At 39.3% G+C, this 24,389-nt stretch overlaps 1 protein-coding gene across 3 annotated transcripts; it reads left to right on the top strand.

Annotated features, from left to right (window-relative positions):
* Window positions 1–1,618: 1,618 nt before the first annotated feature.
* INO80C (INO80 complex subunit C) lies at window positions 1,619–22,631 on the top strand. Of its 3 annotated transcripts, none has more exons than XM_079108597.1 (5): window positions 1,619–1,876; window positions 11,009–11,119; window positions 12,369–12,480; window positions 13,440–13,507; window positions 22,243–22,631. In XM_079108597.1, the coding sequence occupies exons 1-5, from the start codon at window positions 1,721–1,723 to the stop codon at window positions 22,372–22,374; spliced, it is 579 nt and encodes a 192-aa protein (XP_078964723.1). In that variant the 5' UTR covers window positions 1,619–1,720; the 3' UTR covers window positions 22,375–22,631. The 3 variants fall into 3 exon arrangements, with proteins under 3 accessions (XP_078964723.1, XP_078964724.1, XP_078964725.1); XM_079108598.1 differs by having other exon boundaries at window positions 1,620–1,852; XM_079108599.1 differs by having other exon boundaries at window positions 1,859–1,962.
* Window positions 22,632–24,389: the final 1,758 nt, after the last annotated feature.

Below are 24,389 nucleotides of genomic sequence, written 5' to 3'. Positions count from 1 at the left end.
CAAGTTATTAAGGACCTTACATAGCAAGTTTAAAGTTATTTGACCTTTATCTTCAAGGTAAAAAGGACCCAAGGAATATAATAAAATAAGTGGTGTAGTTAGATTTGTGACTTAGAAAGCCCATCCTGGCAGCTAGTGGGAAGGATGGTCTGGGGTCAGAGATGGATTAAGATGGAGACCCAAACTCCCACTTGGAGACTGTTGCAAGGATCTGAACGTAGATGGGTTCACCAGGGCAGGAGCAGTGAAGAAGAGAGGTGAGCTGAGCTGAAGGGGTGATTGGAATAGGAGGTGGGTGGGATACCAGAAGTTTGCTTAGGTGACTGGCTAGTTGAAGGTATGAGCACTTGAGATGAATAAGGAACAAACTAGATTTAGGGAGGGTAGGGGTAGAGATTAAGGAACAAACTAGATTTAGGGGAGGATAGGGGTAGAGATTCAGTATGGCAGAGAACATTTTGACACTGGTAGGTTATTCCAAACTCCAAAAGAGAAAAGGTATCAGTAACAAAATTGTTTCCTTAACTGCTCTTTTACCTGTAAGTCATTCTATAGCATTCTTCTTTCAAATATCCAGACTCAAGTCACTTTTTTCCAACCAGTCACTACAGGAAGTCCATTCATTTATTATTTACCTCATCCAAACATAATTACAAAGCATCAATAACTTCCAAGTTACTGTGACTGTGAACAGACAAGTAAGACATAACTTGCCCTCTCCTCAGAGACTACATTCTAGTTAGAACCAAAAGGACAATAACCATCCAATTATAAATCATGTCGTTTGATGCCTTAAAGTTTCTGAGGAAGTATAGGGTAGGGTGAGGCAAAGAACAATGGGGTGAGGCACAGAGATTAATAAATGGGCTTTAGGAGATCTGTGACCTCCCTGAAATCTGTATGTAAAATTTTGTCTATATTCAATTGGCGGGAGGAGTAAAGAAAAGGAAGGAAGGGTAGCATGCTTAAACAGGTCTTTGACCCCTAAAAGGTTAAGAAACAATCTTTCAAGTTCATTTGGGTACTATTGAAACCCTTTTCCAGCATGGAAAGAGAGACCAAGGGGATGCTAATAGCTTGGCAATCTGTCTAATCCACTCATAATGGACTACAAGGTCTTTTATTTTTATTTTTGTGGTACTGGGGATTGAACTAAGGGACTTAGACCTGCTAGGCAAGCATTCTTACCACTGGCTACACCCTCGACCCTGGACTACCTTCGTTCTTTTTTAAAAATTAATTAATTTATTTTTTTAGTTGTCAATGGACCTTTTATTTTATTTATATGTGGTGCTGAGAATCGAATTCAGTGCCTCACACATGCTAGGTGAGTGCTCTTCCGCTGAGCCAAAACCCAGCCCCACCTTCGTTCTTACAAACATCAAAAGTCACCAATCTTCTTACTTAACGTGAGAAAAGGCATCACGATCATTAATTCTTAAAAGCCTAGTTATTTTAAAAGATCAGATGTTCCCTGGGGATTTCCAAGCACTTGCCCCAACGCCCGAGAAACAGGGCACCGCCTGGCTGACACCTTCCGGCCCCGGCCGAATAAACTAATCCGAGCTCCGCCTTTTAGATTTGACCGAGAGAAGTCAAAGAAAGCTGTGGAATCCAGACCAGGTTTTCAAGCATCAAGACGGAAGTAACAACGAGCCGGAAGTTCCAAAGCCAGCCCTGGAAAAGGGGGAGGGGGAGCAGGAGAAAGACTCTGGGTAGGATGGCGGCTCAAATTCCAATTGTGGCAACCACTTCCACTCCTGGGATAGCCCGGAACAGCAAGAAGAGGCCAGCCAGCCCTTCCTACAACGGCAGCAGCGGAGGGGGCTACGGCGCCAATAAAAAGAAAAAGGTATCCACCTCTGGCTTTGCGCAGGTACGCTGTCGCCCTCCTACTCTGCGCGTGCGCGGGGCCGACAGAGCGAGAGCGCATGCGCACAGCCGGAGGAGGCGGAGCGGAGGGTAGGTGCGTGCGCGTGCGTAGTGCCGGGCTGTGCGCGAGGTTCTGGCCCGCTGAGGTAGATGCTGGTCGGTGGTGTAAATGAGTATTTTTTCCCCCCTCTTAATTTAGACGCTTCGGCTTTGATTAGAGTCATCACCCACCTTGTGTTGTGAGGCCAGAAGGGGAGATGGGTGGTTATTACAGATTTAATAGAAGGACCGCCTATTTCCATCCAGGTCGCATTTCGAGCGAGGCGCATGACTTTTCTGGGTGTCATTGAAAGGTAGTGGATTGCCTCTTGGTTCATCCTACAGACATTCGCTGAGTGTCTAAGGTGCAGAGCGCCTTAATGTCCTACATGAAGGAACATGAAGATGCACTGATAATGTATGGTTTCCCTCATTTAGGAAATTTGTTTTTTAATTCCAGCGTTATGATACCTGCGCAGAGGCAGGCTGGCCTCTTGAAACATCCTTTGTGTTTCCAAACATAAATGAAATCACACCGAACATATTCTTTTGTGTCCCTCTAGGTTCCTTTGTGGAAACGTTTTTTTGATAGTCGTTCATTAAGTACACCTGACATCTTATACAAACATTAATTACTGATGGACATTTGAGTTATTTGTAGGTTTTGGCTTTTATGCATTAGCTGCTGTGAGCACTCGTACAAATCTTTGGGTTTATGCTTTCATTTCTCTTCAGTAGTAGTGGAATTGCTGGGTCAGAAGGTAGACACATTTAACAAGAAACTGTTAAGTGATATTTCACAGAGTAGTTGCTTGCATAATTTTGCATTCTCACCAGCAAAGTTTGAGAATTCCAATTATTCCAGATCTTCAACAGCACTTAGCATTATCAGTCTTAAAAATTTGGTCATCCTGTTGAGCAGGCAGTGATCACTCATCGCTTTAATTTATTTCACCAGTAGCTAATATCAACTGCCTTTTCATATGCTGTTGACCATTCCGATATCTTTCTGTTTGATTCAGGATTCAGGTGTAGGAGGTTTTTTTTTTTGCATTTCCAGGCACACTGGCACTGAGCTGCATTCCCAGCCCTTTACCTTTTTATATTGAGGCAGGGTCTTGCTTAGTTGCCCAGGCTGGCCTGGAACTTGCCAGTCTCCTGCCTTAGCCTCCCCAGTGGCGACTTCCACTTGTGCATATTCTTTATTGGAGTCTTTTCTCAAATATATCATGAATACTTTATCCCAGTATGCCTATTGTTTCAATATTCATATTCAGATATGTCAAGACCAAGGAATGTAGTCAATATGTTTGAGGAGGAATGATTATTTTGACCCCAAAGGTTGCGTTGATCAACTCCCACCATAGCAATTTTCAGAGAATGACCAAATGACTTCAGGGTGCTGGAAATTCCAACAGCCCAATGTAGTGGAAATTACAATTCTGGTGGCCTTAAGTCTCTCACTGAAGGGAAGGGCCTTCTAGGTACTCCCTGAGAACCTTCTTTGTCTTAGCAGCACCCTCTAGAGAGGCTGGATAAAGCAGGACATTTCCTGGCATAGTGAACTCTTTTTTTGCTTCTCCTCTTCTCAGCTGATGTTTAAGGGGTGTAGTAACCAGTTACCACCTCCACCCTCAGTATCCATCCCAAGAGGAAGGAAAGTAACTTGGCTTCTCTGGCAACAAGTCTTAGATTTTTGTCCTGCTCTATTTCCTTAATCCACAGCCATTAGCACAGTACTTCCTTGAGAACTGCCTAGAATTTTTCCAGAGGTGATCCTCATCTATGCTCAGCCTTTCTGTTCTATTTCAGTTCAGTTCAGTCAGCAAGTGTTTATGGTACTGTGTTTCTGTTATGTCACCAGAAGTATACTTAGCATATTTCAAAGTATTATATCTTATCCCCTCCCAAAAGTCAGAAAAAGAGAATGTCAGATATACATTGTATTAGTTTTCTGTTGCTGCTAATAGGAATTACTACAAATTTCATGGCTTAAAGATCTCATAGGATCAGAAGCTCAACCACAGAAAAACCAATGTCAGAGAACAAGTGTTGTGGGGAAAAGAAAGGCTTTAAAGAATGGGAGGAGGAAACTTTGCTCACAAATCAGCTTCTTGACTCCAGCCGGGGGTTGAAGATTACAGAGATATAGGATAGGAATGGTGAGGGAAAGGCTAATAAAGAGGAGGAATATTCACGTCTTTTCTGGGTCTAGGCGGTGATAGTCCAGGAACTTGGGTGCTACCTTCTTTAACTCCTTCCATGAACTGGTGTATCTGGGCATGGTGGCTAGTAGGTGTCTTTAGCTTTAAATGGAGAGAGGCTAGGCAGGTAGGTTTAGGTCTATATTATATTTTGGACAAAACATTTCTCAAATCTTCAACAGGTCTACTTGCAGAGCTGAGTGGAATCTGACCCAAAAGTTAAGGCAACAGAGGAGACAGACAGAATATGAAGATAGAGATGCCAACATTTCAATCACCCATGGGACATCTGTAGGCCCAAGTGAAGAGTTAGAACTTGCAGCAAAAGTGGTCTTCAGGTCCATGAAGAGAAATGTAGGCAACAGTTAATCATCATAATCCACATGTCAGAGGTATTATCTACAACAAATCTAGTGGAAGACTAATAATTTATTACCTAGCTCTGTGACCTCCAAAATTAGTAATTTTCAAGTCAATAAAGAGCAAGTAAAGCTAGAGGGCTTATTTAGGCTTTCTTTGGTAACACATTCATTAGCTCATGCTTCTATAGGTCAGAAGTCCTAGCATAACATGACTCTTTGGTTCCCTGTTCTGGGTATCACAAAGCTGAAATCCAAATGTCAATTGGGCTTTCCTACCTAAAGGTCCTAGGGGAAAAAACATTCAACCTCATTCATATTGTTGGCAGAGTTCATTTTGGGTTAGTAGGGGTGTGGATCCCTATCTCCTTGCTGGCAATCAGCTACTATCCATATTCTGGTCATATGGCCTCCTCCATCTCCCAACTGGCTGTGGAGAATCTCCTTTTATCCAGTCCCTCTCAAGCTTCAAATGTCTCTCACTTATCTCTGACCTCTGGATTTAGATTTAAAGGATTTATGTGATTAGGACAAACCTACTTGGATAATCACCTTTGTTTAAGGTCAGCTAATTTGGGAATTTAATTGCATGTGCAAAGCTCCCTTCACCACAGTAACTAGATAAGGGTTTACTTGAATAACTGGGAGAAGGTGCTTGTACACCTGGGACCATGCTACAATTCTACCTGTCAGATATATGGGGAAACATGATAATTTCTAATCGTGATCCCAAGTTCATTGTAGGTATTCTTCCATGTTAGTTCTTTATTGTGGCAGGACAGAGGAAGATGAGGACTTGTAATAGTAAAGGAGAGGTAGAGAGGAAAAGGAACTTGAGGTGGACTGAGGGGTAGTAGGTTTGAATGGGGAAGGTGTTCCTGGCTCAGAGCTTTGTACATGTTAAAATTAACTCAGATTCCCCAAAGTTTAACCAGTGGGGAGGTTAGTGTTTTTATATGAATGACTATTTCTTGAGTTAAAAGGGATTTTACAGTTCTTTCAGCACTTAAAATTCCCTACATCAGTAATTTTACCTATTTTTTTTTCTTAAAAGCAAAATGTATAAAACATGAGATTTAAAATTTTACAAAGAATTTTTACTGAAGACATTATTAAGTGTTTTTAGGGATTTTTGAAAAAATATGATATCTTGGATTCTTGGATTTTTTTTAATATCATAAATTCTTAAGGCAAGTTTTACTTTCCAGAAATGTGCATATGGTTTCTAAAGTAAAATTGAGTGCATAGTTGAAATTTAAAGATGTTTGTAAATTTAAATGCTTAAAAGATCTCAGGATTTGAGGGGGATGTTTTTGACCTAATGGTATTTTGAGCAAAGCATTTTTTAATGTTTTCCTTTACATCAAACTTAGGAACTAGTTTAATAGTACAAGAACAATTTTGTTTTATTATACCATCAAGGTGGATCTTTATTCAGTTCAGCAGAAATTATTATTAAGTGTTTATACTTGTTAAATTTTGTAAATTGTCTTAGAATTACAGTTCTGTTTGGATTTATAAGTATATTTTTTTTTTCTTTCTTTTTTTTTTTGTGGTGGTGGGGATTGAACCCAGGGCCTTGTGCATGCAAGACAAGCAAGCACTCTACCCACTGAGCTATATACCCAGCCCAAGGATTTATATTTTCAATGTAGTTAATGTGGTTATTGATGAATAATGTTATAAAAGCACAGTCTTCCATTCTGGTTATGATATTTTGAAAAGGATTACTGTTAGACTGGTAGAATGGGAAATAGATATTGTGTTAGAGTAAAGAAAATAATGATAAATAATTGTAATTAATGTTTGAGCATTTACTATGTGCTAGACACGTATTCTAAGCACTTTCTAAGCATTGTCATTTAATCCTCAAACCAACTTTGTGTGGGTTGTTACTCTCATTTTATAGATCAAAAGATTAAGGGAATAGAAAAAGTAAATAATTTGCCCATTTTTCACACAGCTCATAAGTGGTTAGAGTCAGGATTCAAACCCAAGTGGGCTGTCTGGAGTTCACATTCTTTTTTTTTTTTTTTTATTTTATTTTTCCAGACTGCATTTTGATTCATTGTACACACATGGGGTCCAGCTTTTCATCTCGATTATGCACGATGTAGCTACACACCATTTGTGTAATCATACATGAACATAGGGTAATGATGTCTGTCTCATTCCACTATCTTTTCTTCTCCTGCCCCTCCCCGCCTCATTTCCCTCTACACATTCTTTTTTTTTTTTTTTTTAATTGCCTTTCTTTATAACCCTACATTATACAATGGAATTAGATTTCTGGTATAACTAACTCCATGAGGCAAAGAAATTATTTTGGAGGGAATATTTCTGCCTATTCTAGTTGTTAAATTTTTCTGAGAATTCTAATTGACCTACAGATTAGAGTGTTACTTAGTCAACTTTTGATTTATAATGGTTAATAAGCAGTTAACAAAGCATCTTCAGTTGAAGCTGCTTTTGCTTCTTTAGAAGAATAATGCAAAGTACAGATGACTAGGGGCATAGAGATGATGGTAGACTCTTTTGTAATTGGAGGCAGCCAGAGAATGCTGGACTGACTTTGAATTATTCATTTAAAAATAATCATTCTATCACAACTTTTAATAAATTATGGTAATCTTAAATCATGTTATTCTTTCTATAGTAGGTATAGTTTTCATATTTTATTTGGTGTATAATATTCTGTATCCTGTTTTTCACTTAGCATTATTTTGTGAACATTTCTCTCTATTGATAGTCATCTCAGTCAGTCTAATAAATTTTTATGATTAATTGATTTCACAGTGTTCCAAGGAAGTAAGTGCTCTTATTTAACTGACTTTATTAAATATTGAGGTTGTATCTTGCATTTTTGCTATAGTAACCCTGTAATTTTGGACTAGAATTGTCCTTTTTTAAAAAATCTAGGATACTATTCAATAGATATATCTGGTATTTGCTTTTTCAGTGATAAAACAAAAGACATTTGTCTCCTTTCTTTGTAACCACAGACAGAAGGCCCAAGTTATCCTGAAGTCTGTGTCTGAGTCATGCAGGCTGCTGTCTGGAAAGAAGAAGCTATTTATTTGGGCTCTGAAATTGGGCAGAGCTGGGCTGAGACCCTAGGCCTTGCTGACTCCAGTGTCTTAGTGACAGACGTGTGCTTCTTTAATAGCAGTCCAGATTTCTCTTCTCTGGGGCTCACATCAGCTCTTTTAGTGCTGCAAAGAGAGGACAGCCTGTAGTGCTAGGCGTTACTTCCTCTCCTCTCCTCTGCTTAGTGTGTTCGTATCTCTGGACGGGACAGTTTATCGCATAAAATCTCTTAGTGTTTATAGTGCTTTTGTAATATGGAAAGTATACATCATTTTAAATGTTATTTTACCACATTTGAGCCCCAGAGACGTGGTCTTCCTTTGGCTAAGGTTTCTCCCTCCCATCCTGTTATATATGAAGTCTTGTCTTGGCTGAGGTGGAGGGGAAAGAAGGTGAAGGTGGAGTAATATGCGGGGTGGGAGTAAGGTTGAGGAGGAAAGACAAGCAGAAAACCAGTCTGGACTTCCTGTGGGGGTTTATCTAGTTAAAGAGTCAAGAAAGCATCCCAGTATTTTCAGAGGCAAGAGCCACTCTGGAATTATATGGCTTAATTTTGTCCAGGTGGTTTTCTTTCTCAGCCCCTTCTCCAACTTGATTTCTCAGAGAGTTCAGGCTTGCCAAAGGGAAGAACAGAGGATGGAGTGGGCCCTCCAGGAGGGAAGGGGTCTGTTTCAAAAATCCATACTTTAGCACATCATCTTCCTTCCCTTCTTGATTCTGTAGCTTGGGGCTTGGAACACTGACTTCCAGCCCTCTCTTTTAGAAGCCACCCTTCTCACTGTCAGCAGATGCACTTGTCTGATGGTGTGACCTCTCCCCTTGCAGGACTTCCAGCTTGTCTGGCCTACACTGTCTTGCTGAGTACCTGCTTTTCATCATGGCTTTTGGGAAAGTCACCTACCCTAATCCATTGAGATGCTGTTCTCTGGCTCTGTTCCCCTGGTCTGCCTTGAGACAAAAAGCCAATGTCAAAAGCATTCCTTCTCTCTCACTGGGCATTCAACTCCTTTGAGCTTCCCTGCTGGGAATCTGGAGGAGAATGCGTGGGGGGTGTGTGGAAGAGAAAAACAGAAAGGGAGAGGTGCAGTCTTGGAACATTTCTGGAGAAGAAAAAGTCAGTTGCACTCTCTGAGGCTGGGGCTCTTGTGGACCTTTCTGTAATCACTGTCTAAGGCCTTGGGTCCCAGTTTGTCTTTCTCTTTTGAATTTCCTCTTTGCTTATTTAGCAGTTCAATTTGTTTGTTTCTCTCGGAAACAATATTATATCAGTAGGCATATTCTTTATGTAAATCTCAAACTATTAATAAAGTTGAAACTTGAAGTGTATCTGGCCTCAGGAAATCTCTTTCATATTCTGCCTATTTTCCCTGGACTAGACCCTGAGTCACCCCTAGTTGTCTTGGTATCTCTTATGATGTGATGCCCACTAGTTCTTAAGGCACAAGCTCTCTCTCTTCCTCTTTCCTCCCCCCCCCCCTCTCTAGTTCTTAGGATTGTTTCGGTTTGGGTTTTTTTTTTCTCTTTTTCTTCAATTTAGACCACAGTAGGCCTGGCCTCCTTATAGTGCAGGGGCATTGGCCTATTTCCTGCCGAGTAGTCTAATGGGGCACCCTTATGAATAGTTGGATTCCTTGGGAGAATAATCTCTTCCCTTCTCACTCTGGCAGGTTTCCTTAGATCTATTCCCATCATGTCCCTTCCAGTCAGGGACATGATGGGCTTTCTCCTTTGTCCCTGGATTACTACCTCTTAAAAGAGTGATTTAAGTGTGAATTTACTAAAACCAAAGGTTTTGCATAATCACAGGTAAGACTGTGGTTTGAGTGAGGATGAAGGGTGGGGCCATTCAGACAGAGGGGAGGGAATATGGGTTCCAGATTCCTTGACAGGAGCCCCAGCCCACCCCAAAACCCAGAGAGAAGTCTGGGAACATATTTGAGGAAAGACTGGTTAGAGAATTGTTATGACAGAGTGAATGCTCCTTGTTTTTTCCATTCCTCTTCCCTCTCAACAGATCCCATTGAGGGGACAGGGAAGCATGTGTACACATACACACAGACGTAACTTCTCATAAAGTTAAACATGACTTACCAAATAACACAACCACTCCACTCTGAAGTATTTACCCAAAAGAAAGGAAAATATCACAGGAGCTTTATTTATAGTAACTAGGCACTGAAAACAAACCAAATGTTCATCAACAGGAAAATGGATAAACAGTTTGTAGCACATCTGTGTAGTGGAATTCTCCTTTGCTGGATAGTAGTAGGTAAATACATTCAAACAAACTACTGATCCATATACATCAACTGGTATATGTCTCAAAAACTTCATGCTGAGCTAAAAAAGTACATGCTATTAGATTTCATTTATATGAAGTGCTAGAACAGGTATAAGTAATGTGGTAGGAATCAGAGTAGTGGTTGCCCTGGACTGGAACGTATTGACAAGGAAGGGGCATGAGAGAACTTTGTGGGATGATGGAAGTTGTTCTATATCTTGATAGCAATTGAATTACACCAGTATATACATTTGGCAAATCTGTGAAACCTACACCTAAGATCTGTACATTTTACTGTATGTAAATTTTATCTCAGTTTTAAAAAGTTTATTGTAGTCTGAAAAGATTGGAAATTGCTTCTCAAATCAGATATGATTTTTTTTAACTTTAGCTATTTCTAATTTGTTGTTAACAGCTTAAAGATTTCTTGTCTTGAAATCTAATAGCATGTACTTTTTTAGCTCAGCATGAAGTTTTTGAGACATATACCAGTTGATGTATATGGATCAGTAGTTTGTTTGAATGTATTTACCTACTACTATCCAGCAAAGGAGAATTCCTTTGACCTGTGGCCCTCCAGCTTCCTCTTATTTTCCTTCCTCAGAATGCCCATGTCCTGTTGTGCCCTTATGCATGCTCGTTCCTGCATAGGTTCTCTGGATGACTAGACCCTTAAGGTGCTTAGCCTTTTTGCCTTAATATTTTAAGACACAGCTGACAAGATCAGCAGGAGTTGGGATTGTGTGGTACCATAGAAATGGTGGGGTCTTTAGAATTTGCCTGACCTGGGTTTGAATCCAAAGGTGGAGTACTGTGGGGCCTCGACTCCATCCCTCTGAGCCTCAGTTTACTTTTTTTATAAGTGGGAATGATAACACTTCCTTTGTAGCTGTTTTCAGAATTAAATGAACCAGCTTGGGTAGGACAGCCATCCCTGAGCTTGGCACTAAGATGAACCAGGAAACATGGCAGCTGGAGGTCCTGTCCTCTCTGCTGTGGCCTCTGCATAACAGGTGCTCCCCATTAGGCAGGGTCTCCTCTGGGGCAGGCTACCTGCTGGAGTGCTGGATGCACTGTTCTCCTTTACATGTCCTGCCTTGTGAGAGCAGATATGAGGAATCCTGCTAGAAGAAACTGACTTCATACAGTTCTTATTATGTTTTAAGGGTGTTGGCATGGAAGCCATGAATGAAAATAAAATGGTGTCCTCTGAGTTTAGCACAGGACCAGTGGAAAAAGCTGCCAAACCTTTGCCATTTAAGGATCCCAACTTTGTGGTAAGTTTCTAAGGTATTATATGAATGACAAACCAATCCCATGTTGGCTGCTGATCATGCTGAGCCTGCAGCTATGGTGACTCTGGTGTCCCTATCTTCAGTCTAAGTTGCAACCTTTTCTCCATGGGCTGTTATGGGAGGGAGGGGGCAGGATAAGAAGGACCCTTCCTGTTGATCTCCCACTGTGCCAGACCCCAAGGACTTTGGTGCCCTTTGTGGAATTTATTAAAGAATAACATTTTGAGGGTGGATCATTCCCATGATGATTGCTTTCCTTCCCTTTTTATTGGTCTTATGTAAGGTCTCAGATAAGTCTTGAAATATTTAACAGAAAGAAGCGTGCTCCTCATTAGTTTCTTTAAATAAATCTAAGCTATTTCTACAAAGTAGAAATGGGTACTTTTTCTTTGATTCTTGAGGGGTATAATAACATTGATTCAAAGATTCAGACTATACTATTAAAAGTTTATTTTTTATGAATGAGTTTTATAAATACAATGTCACAAATATTTTGGTTTTTTTTTTTTTTTTTTTTTTTCATTTTATTTTGTAATCGTCATAGGACCAATAAAAGAGCGAGATTTCCAGAAGGCTTGTTGTCATGCTGCAATTGAGGCTTACTCAGGTTTTCCAGGATCACTAGTAATTTGGAAGGCAGTCTTGCCTTCACAAGGGAATTCAGAGATTCAGTCATGAAATTAATCTAACTTTGTAGTAAATTTATTTTAAGGTGATGAAGTCATGAGTGAATTCTGCAATGCTAGACCCAGTAAAAGATTTGATTTTCTGTGTGCATATAAAAACATAACCATTTATTTCTATTCCATCACCAGCTAACTCATGGGTTTTGACAGTCCAGAATTTTCATGTTTTCAAATAAAAACAAGAATGTACAATGAAATACTTTTTAAAAATGTCTCAGACTGGGCATGGTGGTGCATGCCTGTAATTCTGGCAACTAGGGAGGCTGAGACAGGAGAATCAAGAGTTCAAAGCCAGTCTCAGCAAAAGTGAGGCGCTAAGCCTCACTTTAGACCCTGACTCTAAATAAAATACAAAATGGGACTGGGATGTGACTCAGTGGTTGAGTGCCCCTGAGTTCAATCCCTGGTACAAAAAAAAAGACTCAAGGTACAGATGACTGGTGATAGAATGAAAGGTACATAACAGTTATGATAGCATAAATGTCAAATTCTCATGGTAGTCTCTATTGATTTTTGTTTCTTTTATTCCATACTTTTAATTTGAGCACTCTGGCCATGGTGGTGCAGTAGCTGGCAAGAAGAACAGAACCTGGAAGAACCTGAAACAAATTCTTGCTGCTGAAAGGGCATTGCCGTGGCAACTGAATGATCCTAACTGTGAGTTGTCTAGAGCTTTCCATGTGTTTGTAATACTCAGATTAGGAACTTACAACAGACCTCTGTTATTTTATTGTGTTTGCATTATTGTAGGAAACTGTTTTTAGCTTGAAAATTTTATAGTGGCATCGATCTAGGAATATTATGTGTTTATTTCCTATGAACTGTGTCTGTGTTAAACCTGTTTGTGTTGTCATGGTTATATGGTTTTTAGTGTCATCATTAATATTTTAGTTTGAGAGCTAGATCCTGAAATGATAATATTGATGTTTCTGTTAGACAGTATTCAAAAGTCTACTCTTAAAATTTATTTCCAAGAACAGGGTAACCCAAATATAATGCTAGATTTAGGAGGGTTCCAACAACCAGCTTAAAGTCCAACTCTTTTGCACTCTAAGCCAGCGTCTTTGAGTGTGAATACTTTCTGCATATTATGTTCAAATTTATATAAAACACTGAGATGTTCTGTTCAACTTCTTTGGAAAATACAGGTTCAGTGATCACTACACCTCCTGTCTTGCAATGCATCTTTCATGGAGGTGACTCAGATGGGTAACAAATAAGCTAGTCAGTTATCTGGGTGTGGGCATTCATGAGTCTGGGTGCTCAGATCCAGTTATTGGTTTGTTTGACATTTCGTCACCATCAACCCATGGAGCCTGAGACTGTGAAAGTAACTTGTGGGCAGATGAATTTTCCAGCAGTTCTGGTAGAATAAAAGATCCCTGGTGACAAGGCAGGGCTGGATCCAGTCCTGTACTTAGTCTGTGACATACTGTACTATTTCTATTGTCTATTCTATTTCTATTGTTTTGTTAATACACAGAGAATTTTATAAGTACATAAAGGAAATTTTCAGGAATATTATCGAATGTTATTTAAAGTGTGTGTGTGCGGGGGAGGAATGGAATTAGAATGTTTTAAGACCAGTTTAGTCATCTTTTTTTTCCCCCTCTCAGACTTTAGTATTGATGCTCCTCCATCCTTTAAACCAGCCAAGAAGTATTCTGATGTTTCGGGTCTTCTTGTGAGTATAATTACATTTCTATTTATTATTATAACATTAAACTAAAAAGAAGATTACAGTAATGTCCAGACTATGTTCAGCATTCACCACCAATGGTTCTGCCCACAGACCAAGTACTATGAATAGGTAATAGGTTTGGCAAGGCATCCATTCTACAATCTGGGACAGCTGTGTGGGCACCCCAGAGGGAGGATTGTTCTAGAAAGCAGGAGACATGAGTTTCACTTCCTTTTTCTCTGATAGTTAACTATTTGGAACAACATGAAAGAAACAACTATTTCTTTTTTTACTGCTAAAGTTTCAAAAACCTACATTTTAGATGATTGTACTTAAAACAAAATATTTAGGGCTGGAGGTGTAGCTCAGTTGTAGAATGCTTGCCTCACATGCTTTAGGCCCTACGTTCAATGTCCAGCATTGGAAAAATAAATAAATAAATGTCTCCATGGAAGCACTGTAATAAAGGTAGTGACTTTCAAACTTAAGCACCAGAACCCTTTTTTTTCCCCAAATGAAATCATGAGAGAATCCATATGTCTAGAAGGGCTGGCGCTTTCCTAGCCAATGAGATCTCATGTGTTTTTTCCTCCTCTCCACCCCCACCTGGGTGACCCCCTCAAGTGCTTCTTGGGAACATAGTTTGGAAACCACTAGTGGAGCTGTAAGTGGAAATTGGGCAAGTTACTGAAACTCAGGGACTGAAAAAAGCCCTATTTCCTTATTTGCAGAATGTAAAGCAAGTGGGGATTCTGTAAAGTTGTATTCAGCTCACCTTAATCTCTTTTTTCATTTCTTATGAATTTGGAAGATGGGCTTTTTCTCATAACTATAGAAATAAAACTTGCTGATTTTAAACACATATACCTATCACTTAAATGCTTTACATTTTAATGAAAATGTGTGATCCCCAAAGTCTATAACTAATTGACCAAATTAATTATATACTTAAAGGAGTATTGCATCCTTCATCCTTACATAATATCCTTCTTTAATCCTGATCATTTTCATTGTTCCAAAGTCTACTTTGTTTGGCATTAATACTTTATATGCTATAATTTGGATATAATTCATCCCCCAAAGGTTCATGTACTATGAAGCTTGGTCTCCAGTGTGGCAGTGTTGAGAGATGATGGAGTCTTTAGAGGTAGGCTTAATTAAATGTACTTAGATCGTGGAGGCTCCACCCTCGTGAATGGTTTAGTGCTGTCTCTCAGGACCCTGTCAGGTCTGGGTCTGATTTTTTAGGAATGAATTAATTCTTATGAGAGAGAGGTTTTATAGAAAGAGCAGTGAAGTTGGCCCCTGTCTAGTCTCTTGCTTCCTTTCCTTGTTTGCACCTGCACCCCTTCTGCACTGACCATTTACATTGTGAAAAGGGAAGCCTTCACCCTCACCATGCTCTTTGGACTTTTTAAACATTATGATCATAAGCAAAGGAAGCCTTTTTTCTTTGTAAAATACACAGGTTTGTTTTTATAGTAGCACAATAAGAACTAAAATGCTATCCCAGCCTTCTTTTTATTCATGGTTGAATGGGTTGAATGGTATATCTTTTTGATCTTTTGTTTTTAAACTATATCTTTATATTTAAAGTTGATTTCTTATAGAAAGCACATTATTGGGTCCTACTTTTATCCATTTGACAATCTTTTAACTGTTAACTTAAAATTCTTCACATTGAAAATGATAATGTGGTTGGACTTAAATCTGTTTAGCTGTTTTTATTTGTTTTGTTCATGTTTGTTTATTCCTCTTTCTTTCTCCTTCTCTGGTATTTTTTAAATGAACATTTTTCCATATTGTATTTTTAGATTTATAGAAAAATTGAAAAGATAGTATAGAGAGAGTTCTTGTATACCCCAAACTCAGTTTCTCCTATTATCAATATCTATGATATATGTTATGATTAATGAACCACTAGTGATATTATATTAACTAAAGTTCATAGTTTATTCAGATTTCCTTGGTTTTTGCCTAATTTCCTCTTTCTATTCTAGAATCCCATCCAGGATACTATACCACATTTAGTTGTCATGTCTCTTTAAGCTCCTTCTGGCTGAGGCAGTTTCTCAGATTTTCCTTACTTTTAATTACCTGGTTACTTTTAAGGAGTGCTGATCAGACATTTTGTAGAACACTCTACTGTAGAAATTTATCTAATGTTTTTTCATGTTAAGACTGGGTTATATAAACATTTTAAAATTCTATTTATTTCCTAACATAAGTTACATATTTTTAAAATTTTTGAATGGTTTTTCTTATATTTCCAATATACATTTTTAAATAATATGAATCTATTTTCAAATATTATTCCACTTCATATGTAGTGTGAGGATCTTATAGTTGTGTATTGCCAATTATAATCATCCATTCTCTGTTTTCTTATAATTTACTTTTTCATGTGCTATAACATAAAATACATTGCCTTTATTTTTTGCTTTAATCACCTGTCTTTTAGAGAAATAAAAACAAGAAAAAATTAATTTTCTTTTACCTTCATTTATTCTACTTCCAGCTTTTTCCATTTTATTGGGTACATATAATTTGCAATATGACATCATAGTCTTTCTATAAGAATAATTTCCTTCAGGATTTTTTTATACCATAGATATGTCAACAAAGTATTCCTTCAGTTTTTGTTTATATGAAGAAGGCTTTATTTCTTCTTCATCTTTGAATGATATTTTCAATGGGTACAGAAGTCTGGGTTGACACATTCTGTTATCACTTCATATATTATTCTTTTGCTTCCATTGTTTCTGATGAATAGTATCATTCTGGTATCATTCTTATCTTTGTTCCTCTCTACTTAATACTTCTTTTTATTTGTCTGCCTTCAAGATTTTCTCTTTGTCATTTGTTTTTTAACAGTTTGAATATGACATGTCTGGATATCATTTTTCTGGTTATCTATCCTGCTTGATATTCTCAGAGCTTTTGAATCTGTGGTTTGGTATCTGTCATGAATTTTGAAAAATTCTTACTTCTTCAAATTCTTTTGTCTTGTCTGTATTTTTTCTGGTTCCCAATAATGTGTATGTTAAACCATTTGACAATGTCTCATAACTCTTAGATACTCTGTTCTTTTGTTTTATTTTGATTTTTAACTTTTTTATTTCTTCATGGTTTAGTTTGAGTGATTTCTATTGATGTGTCTTCAAGTTCTTTCTTTATTATACTGAGTATGTCAATGAGCTCATTAGAAGCATTCTTCATCTCTGTTACTGTGTTTTTAATTTCTAGCTTTTCTATTTGATTCTTGTGGTTTCCGTGTCTCTGGTGGAATACTTTCTAGTCTTACATGTTGTCCTACTTTTAACTCCTTTAACATATTAATTGTAGTTATTTTAAATCTCCTGTCTGATGGTTTCAAGATCTATTTCATATCCAAGCCTGGTTTTATTGATTTCCTTTCTTGTTAGTCGTTAAGTATTTGTGTGTGTGTGTGTGTGTGTGTGTGTATGTGTGTATGTGTGAGAGAGAGAGAGAGAGAGAGAGAGAGAGAGACAGAGCTTGAACACATTTTTAGTAAATGTTTTAAAGTGCTTCTGTGCTATTTCCAACATTTGGTTCACTTTGGTCAGTTTCTGTTGACTGCTTTTTTTCTTAAGTATAGATTACATTTCCCATTTATTGCACATCTACTAGTTTTTTATTGTGTCATGGACATTGTGAATGACACATTATACAAACTCTAGATTCTGTTGTCTTTTTCTGAAGAGTATTGATTATTTTTCCCCTGTAGGTAGCTTGCTTACTGACTAATCATCTTGAATGGGTGTAGGTTTACTTTCGTCTTGTTTTATTAGGACAGGTCTATGGAAAGGCCAATGTTTTCAAACTCCTTTAACAAAGTTGCACTTGACCTCTAAAGCTCTTTATCCCCTGCCAATCTTATGGAAGTTTGTTAGTGTTTGTTTTGGTGGGACTGGAATAGGCCTTACCTAAGGGCCTGGTTTTTACTCCTAAGTTGTGCCCTTCTGGTGTTTTAGCTGCATACCTGGAATGTTATAGAACTCTGTCCACTTTGGCTGAGCTGAAACATCAGTGATTCCCAGCACTGCTCAACCTCCCAAGTCTCTATTCCTCTCTTAACCACTGCACAAGATTTGTGCAGTATTGCACTGAACATGCATAGTCTATCCCATGCTTTTGGACTCCCAAGGAATCCCAAGCAGTCTTAAGCCCTTTTCTGTGCAGCTCCCCATCTTTTGGTGCCCAACTTTGCAGATTCCAACAGTTTCAGTAGCCCCTCACTGTGGTCTCTGCTCCCAGCTCAGTGGATCCATTGTACTCTGCTTGAGCTCCAGCTTTCTGCCCTGTAGTCAGGAAATGGTCATGGCAGAGGGAGTTGGTATGATTTCAGGTCTTATCTTATAGGCTTCTTTTTTCTCAGCACTGTAGTCTTGTACTACCTCTTTTTTTTTTTTTTTTTTTTAATATTTTTAGTTCTAGATGGACATAATACCTTTGTTTTATTTATTTATTTTTATGTGGTGCTGAGGATTGAACCCAGTGCCTCACACATGATAGGCAAGTGTTCTACCACTGAGCCACAACCCCAGCCCTTGTACTACCTCTTATCAAAAGTAGTTGCTTCATATTTTTGATCCATCTTAATAGTGTTTATGGCAGAAGAACTAGTCTGGCACAAGTTATTGTGTTATGGCCCAAAGTGGAAATCTTTTGCTGTGTGAATTTGAACTTTTGGAAGTCAGACTTGGAGACTGACTTAGAAAGTCAGCTTTATCCTTACCATTTTGGGCAGTTCATTTACTAGTACAGTGATTTTCACCTGTTAGGAGGCTTGAGGACCATTTTGAGAAACATTTTTCCAGGTCTCTTTATGCCATTGGCAAAAGACTTGCTATGTTATGCAATACTTAAAAACCTCTTCCCCCACTGTTTATAAGATTTAAAACATTCTGAATATATAAACAACATCAAATGATTAGAAGACAATCTCGTAGGAAAATTGGCCAAAATAATAAGAATAGGAAATTATGGTAGAGGAAATGCAGATGCCTACTAATAAGTAGGCATTTAATTATAAAAAGAACTCATTCAACAGGGAAAAAATTAAGAGTTTTTTTTTTTTCCTATACTGGAGATCGAACCCAAGAGTGCTTTACCATTAGTCCACATCCCCAGCCCCTTTTGTTTATTTTTTATTTTGAGTCAGGATCTCACTGAGTTGCTTAGGACCTTGCTAAGTTGCTGAGGCTGGCCTGGAACTTGCAATCCTCCTGTCTCAGCCTCCTCAGTTGTGTTCCACTACACCCAGCCAGAAATTAAGACATTTGATTACATATTTTGGCACCAACATAAGCAAGTGAATATATGCATACATTGCTGTTTTGAGGTGGGAATGTGCATTAATACAGCTTCGTGAAATGACAATTTGGCATTCCTCTTGTTACAAAGAAGCAAAACATATGATCCAGCAATTTGCCTTCTAGGCAGTTGCCTAGAGAAATAGGTGCACAAGGAACTTCATGCAGAAATTCTTATGGAGACTGTGTTAGCAAAATGTTGAAAACAACAGTAAGCTCTATCACAGAGGATATTATCATACTGTACTATGAGCTTGATGCATATCAACATGCATAAAGTTCTAGGATGCAAAACGGTATAAGCAGCTTGGTACCATTACATAAAAATCAGCACACAGTTCTCACTTCTGTAGCATATATGCTAAAATTGGTATGATACAGAGATCTTAGTACAACCCCTGTGTAAGAATGACATGCAAATTCATGAAGTGTTCCATATTTTTAATTATTATTTTTACTATGCCAAGTTTAGTCTTTCTTCCATAGGATTTCATACAAAACAGGAATAAGCAAATTATGGCCAACATGGCAGATTTATCTAAATTCTACTTTTCTATGAGTACCTTTGTTGTTATTGGTTATAATTTCTTTATAGTCATTTGGTGATTCATGGTATTCTTGTGACTTAAACTACCTTTAAGTAGTATATATAAGGGCCTTATAGGGGTATACCTGGTTTATTTCTTTCCAGTACTAATGTATACTTTACTCCTACATGTTATAAATTCCACAAAAACTTGTTATTATCTTGCTTCAAGTGGTCAACACATCTTTAAAGAATTTGAAAATAAGAAAAAAAATCTCTACTCCCATACAAAAATAACACATTCACAAAAAATATATATTGACTAATTTCTCTGTTGTTTATGTGTTAAGAGTATAAATAAAAACTTCTGGAAGGATGCCCACCTAGCAGTGGTTTCCTTAGGGGAAGGCAAGAACTTGTGGGTGGAAAATGATAAAGGGAGACTTTAGTCTTATTTGTAATGTTTGATTTTTTTTTTTCCAGAGGAGAACATGGTTTAATCTATTACTTGTATAATTTAAAGCTACATAATTAAAAACTAAAGCCTAACTCACATTTACAGTGACCTACCTGCCTTCAGCCAGCCACATGACTGTTTCCTCTGTGCTTTGGCATGGTAGGAAGGCATGTGGAGGTCACACTTGTGTTTAGCCCTCATTGCAAAGCCATAGAAAATATTGGAACTCTAGGTAAGATGGGGACGCTGTGAGCACTGCCTGTCACTTTTTGCCTGACACCTGCAGCAAGGGGGACTAAAGCTATTTGCTGATTGCCCTATAGGAACATGGCCTCTGTTTCATCTGGGCTCAAGGGACAGAATACAGGATTGTCCTTCTCTTCAAAATGCAGGATGCTGGCTCCTGGGTCAGGCCCACTCTGTTTCAGTTTTTGTTGGGATCTCTGTGTTCCACATTGTTTCTTCAGCAGCCTTCTTGGCAATGAGGTCTGAACTTGGGCAGTTTGCTCAACGCAGTTTGGTGTGGAGAGAGAGGCAGCCACACAGTGGAGCCAAGCTGAGGCCAACTCTTATATGGAGGCTAGTTGGTCCATGCCAGATGACATGCCTGCACTCTGCTCAGAGCTTCAGACATTCTTCCCCTGCCAGATAGTTAATCTAACTGCCTCAGGGCCATGAGCCCTCGAAAGGGAGAGGTGTCACTGTTTTTCTAATTAAGTTTTCTCTTATAGTACTATCATTAAAGGAAATGTGATACAGAAAGGTACTATTTAGATCAAGCCAGAGGATCAAAGTTTTATTGTATATAGAGCTTTAATTAATCTTAGCTTTTGGGAATACATCCCACTTTTTGGATACACAGTAGCTAAATACTGTAGGGAGATGCCAGGTGGCAGGATTGAGACTTTTTAGAACATGAGAAACCTATGACTCAGTTCCCTTCGGCTTGTTGCCTCTTCCCTGAAGTCTTCCCCCTCATCAAGCCACAAAATTACTAAGAGTCTAGGTCCACACACACATGACAGAAGTGAAGCAGACAGTCCACCCTTGAATAATTATTGGACATTATCTGTCTAGACTTTAATGCCATCTTTTATAAATTTTCATGGAGCTTAAAATTACATATTATTTTATAATTAAATATATAAATAAATTATAGAAGCCATGCTCTTTGAGATATATGGTAACTAAATTATTTTGTCTTCTTTGCACATGGGAAAAGCAGAGACCAAAAGAGAATTTTGATATGTCTGGGAAACAAGTACTCTTTTCTTTTGTGATGGTCCTGATTGCTCATTTGCTTGTCATTCATTAATTCATTCATCAATCATTCAACATACAAACACTGATGGTTTCTTGTGCTCTCTGCATTTCACAAGGAACTAGTCTACAATGACAAGCAAACCAGCTCATCTACCTTGTAGAGCCTCACAGCCTAAACGTTAATCAGAGAGTGTGCAGATATTAAACTTCAAAGCCACCGAGATAAGCACTGCACAGGAGAGCTCTATAGTGCTATGAATATGGAGGGTGGGTCCTGACCTTCTGCAGAGACACTGATAAGCCTTCCCTGAGGGTGTGACTTTCTGGCTGAGTTCAGAAGGAAGAGAAGGTTTTTACTAAGCAAAGTGGGCCAGGCAGGGTTGGGGCCTCTGCCAAGAAAACAGTGGATGGGACATGGCAGGAAGGAGAGACTTAAAAGGCCAGGGTGGTTGGAACCAAAGAGTAGGGACATGTGACTGAGGAGGTAGGAGGCCCAGTGCCTGAGAAGGCACACTGAGGGCTTGCCTTTTGTGTGATGAGCACAGAGGAGCCATTTGAAGAGGTTTGATACTGAGATTATAAGTTGTGAAGATAACCTTGGCTGCCTTTGTAGAATGGCAGTCCCTTCCAGTGGGAGGGTGGGAGAGGGTGGCCAACACAGTGCTGCAGGGTAGGTCAGGGAGCATGGAAGAGGTGTAGGGGGTGGAAGGGCCAGAGAGGAGCACATGGAGTAGATAGGACATGGCAGGAAGGGTGTGGGCCCAGCACACATGGGTACAGCACCTGCCTGGAAGAGCACAGACCTGGAGCACTTGTTGGAAGGGAGTAGATGCTGGAAAGCAGGGAGCAATGACCATCCTGAGTTCGGTTTTGGAACTGTTGTTTACAGCCCTTGAGGCACCAAGAAGAAGGGTCCTAGAATAGGATGTGGTTATTCCTCTTCCTTCAGTCTGTTCCCTGAAGTGTTTCTCAAGTCTGGGGAGATTAATGAGTCTTTGCCAAAGTGAGCAATTCAGTGTTCTTGGTGACAGTAAAACATAATGAAGATTTATTTCACTTTTAGTGAAGTAAGAAAAAAATGTTAAAACTTGTGCTTGAACTTGAAATATCACAACCGAAAACTTTCCGTCTTTCACTGTGGCCATATCTCACCCAGGCCAACTACACAGACCCCCAGAGCAAGTTGCGGTTCAGCACCATCGAAGAGTTTTCCTATATTCGGAGGCTGCCATCCGATGTCATCACTGGCTACCTGGCCCTAAGGAAGGCCACGAGCATCGTTCCCTGAGTCTGAGCAGTGGAGAAGAAGTGGGAAATGTTTCAGAGGCAGACTCTGGGCTCGTGATTTTGTTTCATGGAAACAAACTCATTCTGCTGTCAATCTGAAAATGTCAGTGCTGTGCCTTGGAAAGAATGTTTGGCTTTAATTTAAGAGTTTTTTTTTTAATTTCTGTGTTTTCCCTCCAAGTGTGATATTTCCTGTTGAATTAAATTATACTTCAGTTGTGCCTCAAGTAAAATTGTTTGACAAGAAAATACAATAAAATTGTTTTTAATTTAACTCAAATAAGTTCCCAAATTTTTATTTCTAAGCTCTGAACTCTTGTCTAACATTTAAAGACTCTGCAATGAATCCACAACAGATCTGATTGGAAGAAGTCCAAAATTGGGAATGAAGAAGAAAGAACTGAGTGCCCCACCCCATCACGATGGACTAGTCCTTGCCCTGTGCATCAGCCTCTCCTTGTCTCTGGACATGTGGAAACCAACGCTGATGCTCCCAGTCTGAGAATAAGTCTTGTCTTGGTGGAGGATGCTGTCCTTGGGCTGCAGCCTACTCCAGAAAGTTTGCATGTGCTTCCCTGTTCTATAAGGAGTGGAAGCATTTCCTTGGACCAGGTGAAGGAATCTGGAGATGTGCCTGGCTTTGCTGAGCTCTGTTCCCATAGTTCTGTAGTACCAGGCCTTGGATCTTCTGGGGCCAGCTCTTCCTACAACCCACCACAGGCTTAGAGGAAAGAAAACAGCCGCATCAGCTGGGAGAGCAACCTGTTGGCTGGTAGTAGCTATCTAAAACTTGACTTTCCTTCCTCCAGGTGCAGTAGCCCCAGTGTCCTTCAGTACCTTCCCACTCACTAGTGGTAGCAGAGAAGGGGTGCTGTGTGATGTCCTCTTCCCCATGGCAAGGGACCTGTGGTGGTGTCTAGGTGGTGACACATGGTCATCAAGCAATTGAGCCTCTGGTGCTAGGATTCTCAAACCACAGCAAGCATCAGAGTTACCTAAAGGCTTGTGATATGTTGGGGCCCATCCTGGAGTGTCTGATATAGTAGGTAATCTGGGGCAGTGCCCAAGAATTTGCATTTCTAACAAGAGATGTGAGGTATGCTCTGATGGTGAAATTGAAGGTGTCTGAAAAACCAGAGACTGCCAGTAGGTTTCTCTTGAGGAAATCCCCCAGCTTCCCTTTCCATAGAAACAAGGAGTACAGTTAGTCAAGGACACTTCCTGTTTCTGCTTCCATCTTCTATTACATAGAGTAAACTTGGAATTGGTCCATGTCTTTTTCCATGAAGACCCTCCTACCAAATGGGCATTTCCATTCAACACTGATGCTGGATGCAGCCCGACACTTACCTATTCAGGCTCTCTAGGGGCAAGTTGGGGACTAAAGAGAGAAGCCCTGCCCTGCACATGCCCTCTGGGAGGACCTGCAGACTGTTGCTTCCTTGGGCCTCAGTGTTTCTGGGTGTATTTTCCTTGAATCCTGTAGTGAATTGCTAAAATGAAATTCCTGGTATACACCTGAGACCCCTCAGAAAGATTCAGAAATCTGCATTTGAAAAATACCCCAGTGTGACTACAATACACACAGGAGTTTGAGAGCCACCACCTTCCACAGGCAGAAGGCAAGATCATGGACTGGACATTTTGTTCCTTTCTTTCCTGTTCCCCTGCCTGGTTTTCCCCATGGGATTTTTTTCTGAAGACCTATGAGTTCCAAAGTTTAGGTCATTTCTCACCCCAACCTCCAGAAGTCAAGCTGAGCCAAACCAAGCATTAAGTTGTGAATTTTTTCAATAATGAGTCCTATAGTTTTGAATGGGCACGTAATCAATCCTGTGCTGAAATAGCCCTTGCCATCCATGTGGTGGCCCAGCAGTTCTCAACACTGGCTACATGCAAGAATCACCTTGAGGGGAATGGTGAGAGATGTCTAAAAGTACCCAGAGAGATTTTAAAACCTAGATTTATTAAAGCATATTTTAAACATAAGTTGCTAATTTTAAGTTACTATGCAAT

The sequence above is a fragment of the Sciurus vulgaris genome, assembly GCF_902686455.1.
Source record: "Sciurus vulgaris genome assembly, chromosome: 13".
In the NCBI taxonomy this organism is placed as follows: domain Eukaryota; kingdom Metazoa; phylum Chordata; class Mammalia; order Rodentia; family Sciuridae; genus Sciurus; species Sciurus vulgaris.
This window is presented reverse-complemented; position numbering and strand designations above follow the sequence as displayed.

Bases quoted from the DNA above. Each gene is read 5' to 3' on its own strand.
- INO80C (XM_079108597.1), top strand. From the start codon at position 1,721: ATGGCGGCTCAAATTCCAATTGTGGCAACCACTTCCACTCCTGGGATA. The intron at 11,120-12,368 runs GTAAGTTTCTAA...TTTTAATTTGAG, and splicing joins TTAAGGATCCCAACTTTGTG to CACTCTGGCCATGGTGGTGC. The intron at 13,508-22,242 runs GTGAGTATAATT...TATCTCACCCAG, and splicing joins CTGATGTTTCGGGTCTTCTT to GCCAACTACACAGACCCCCA.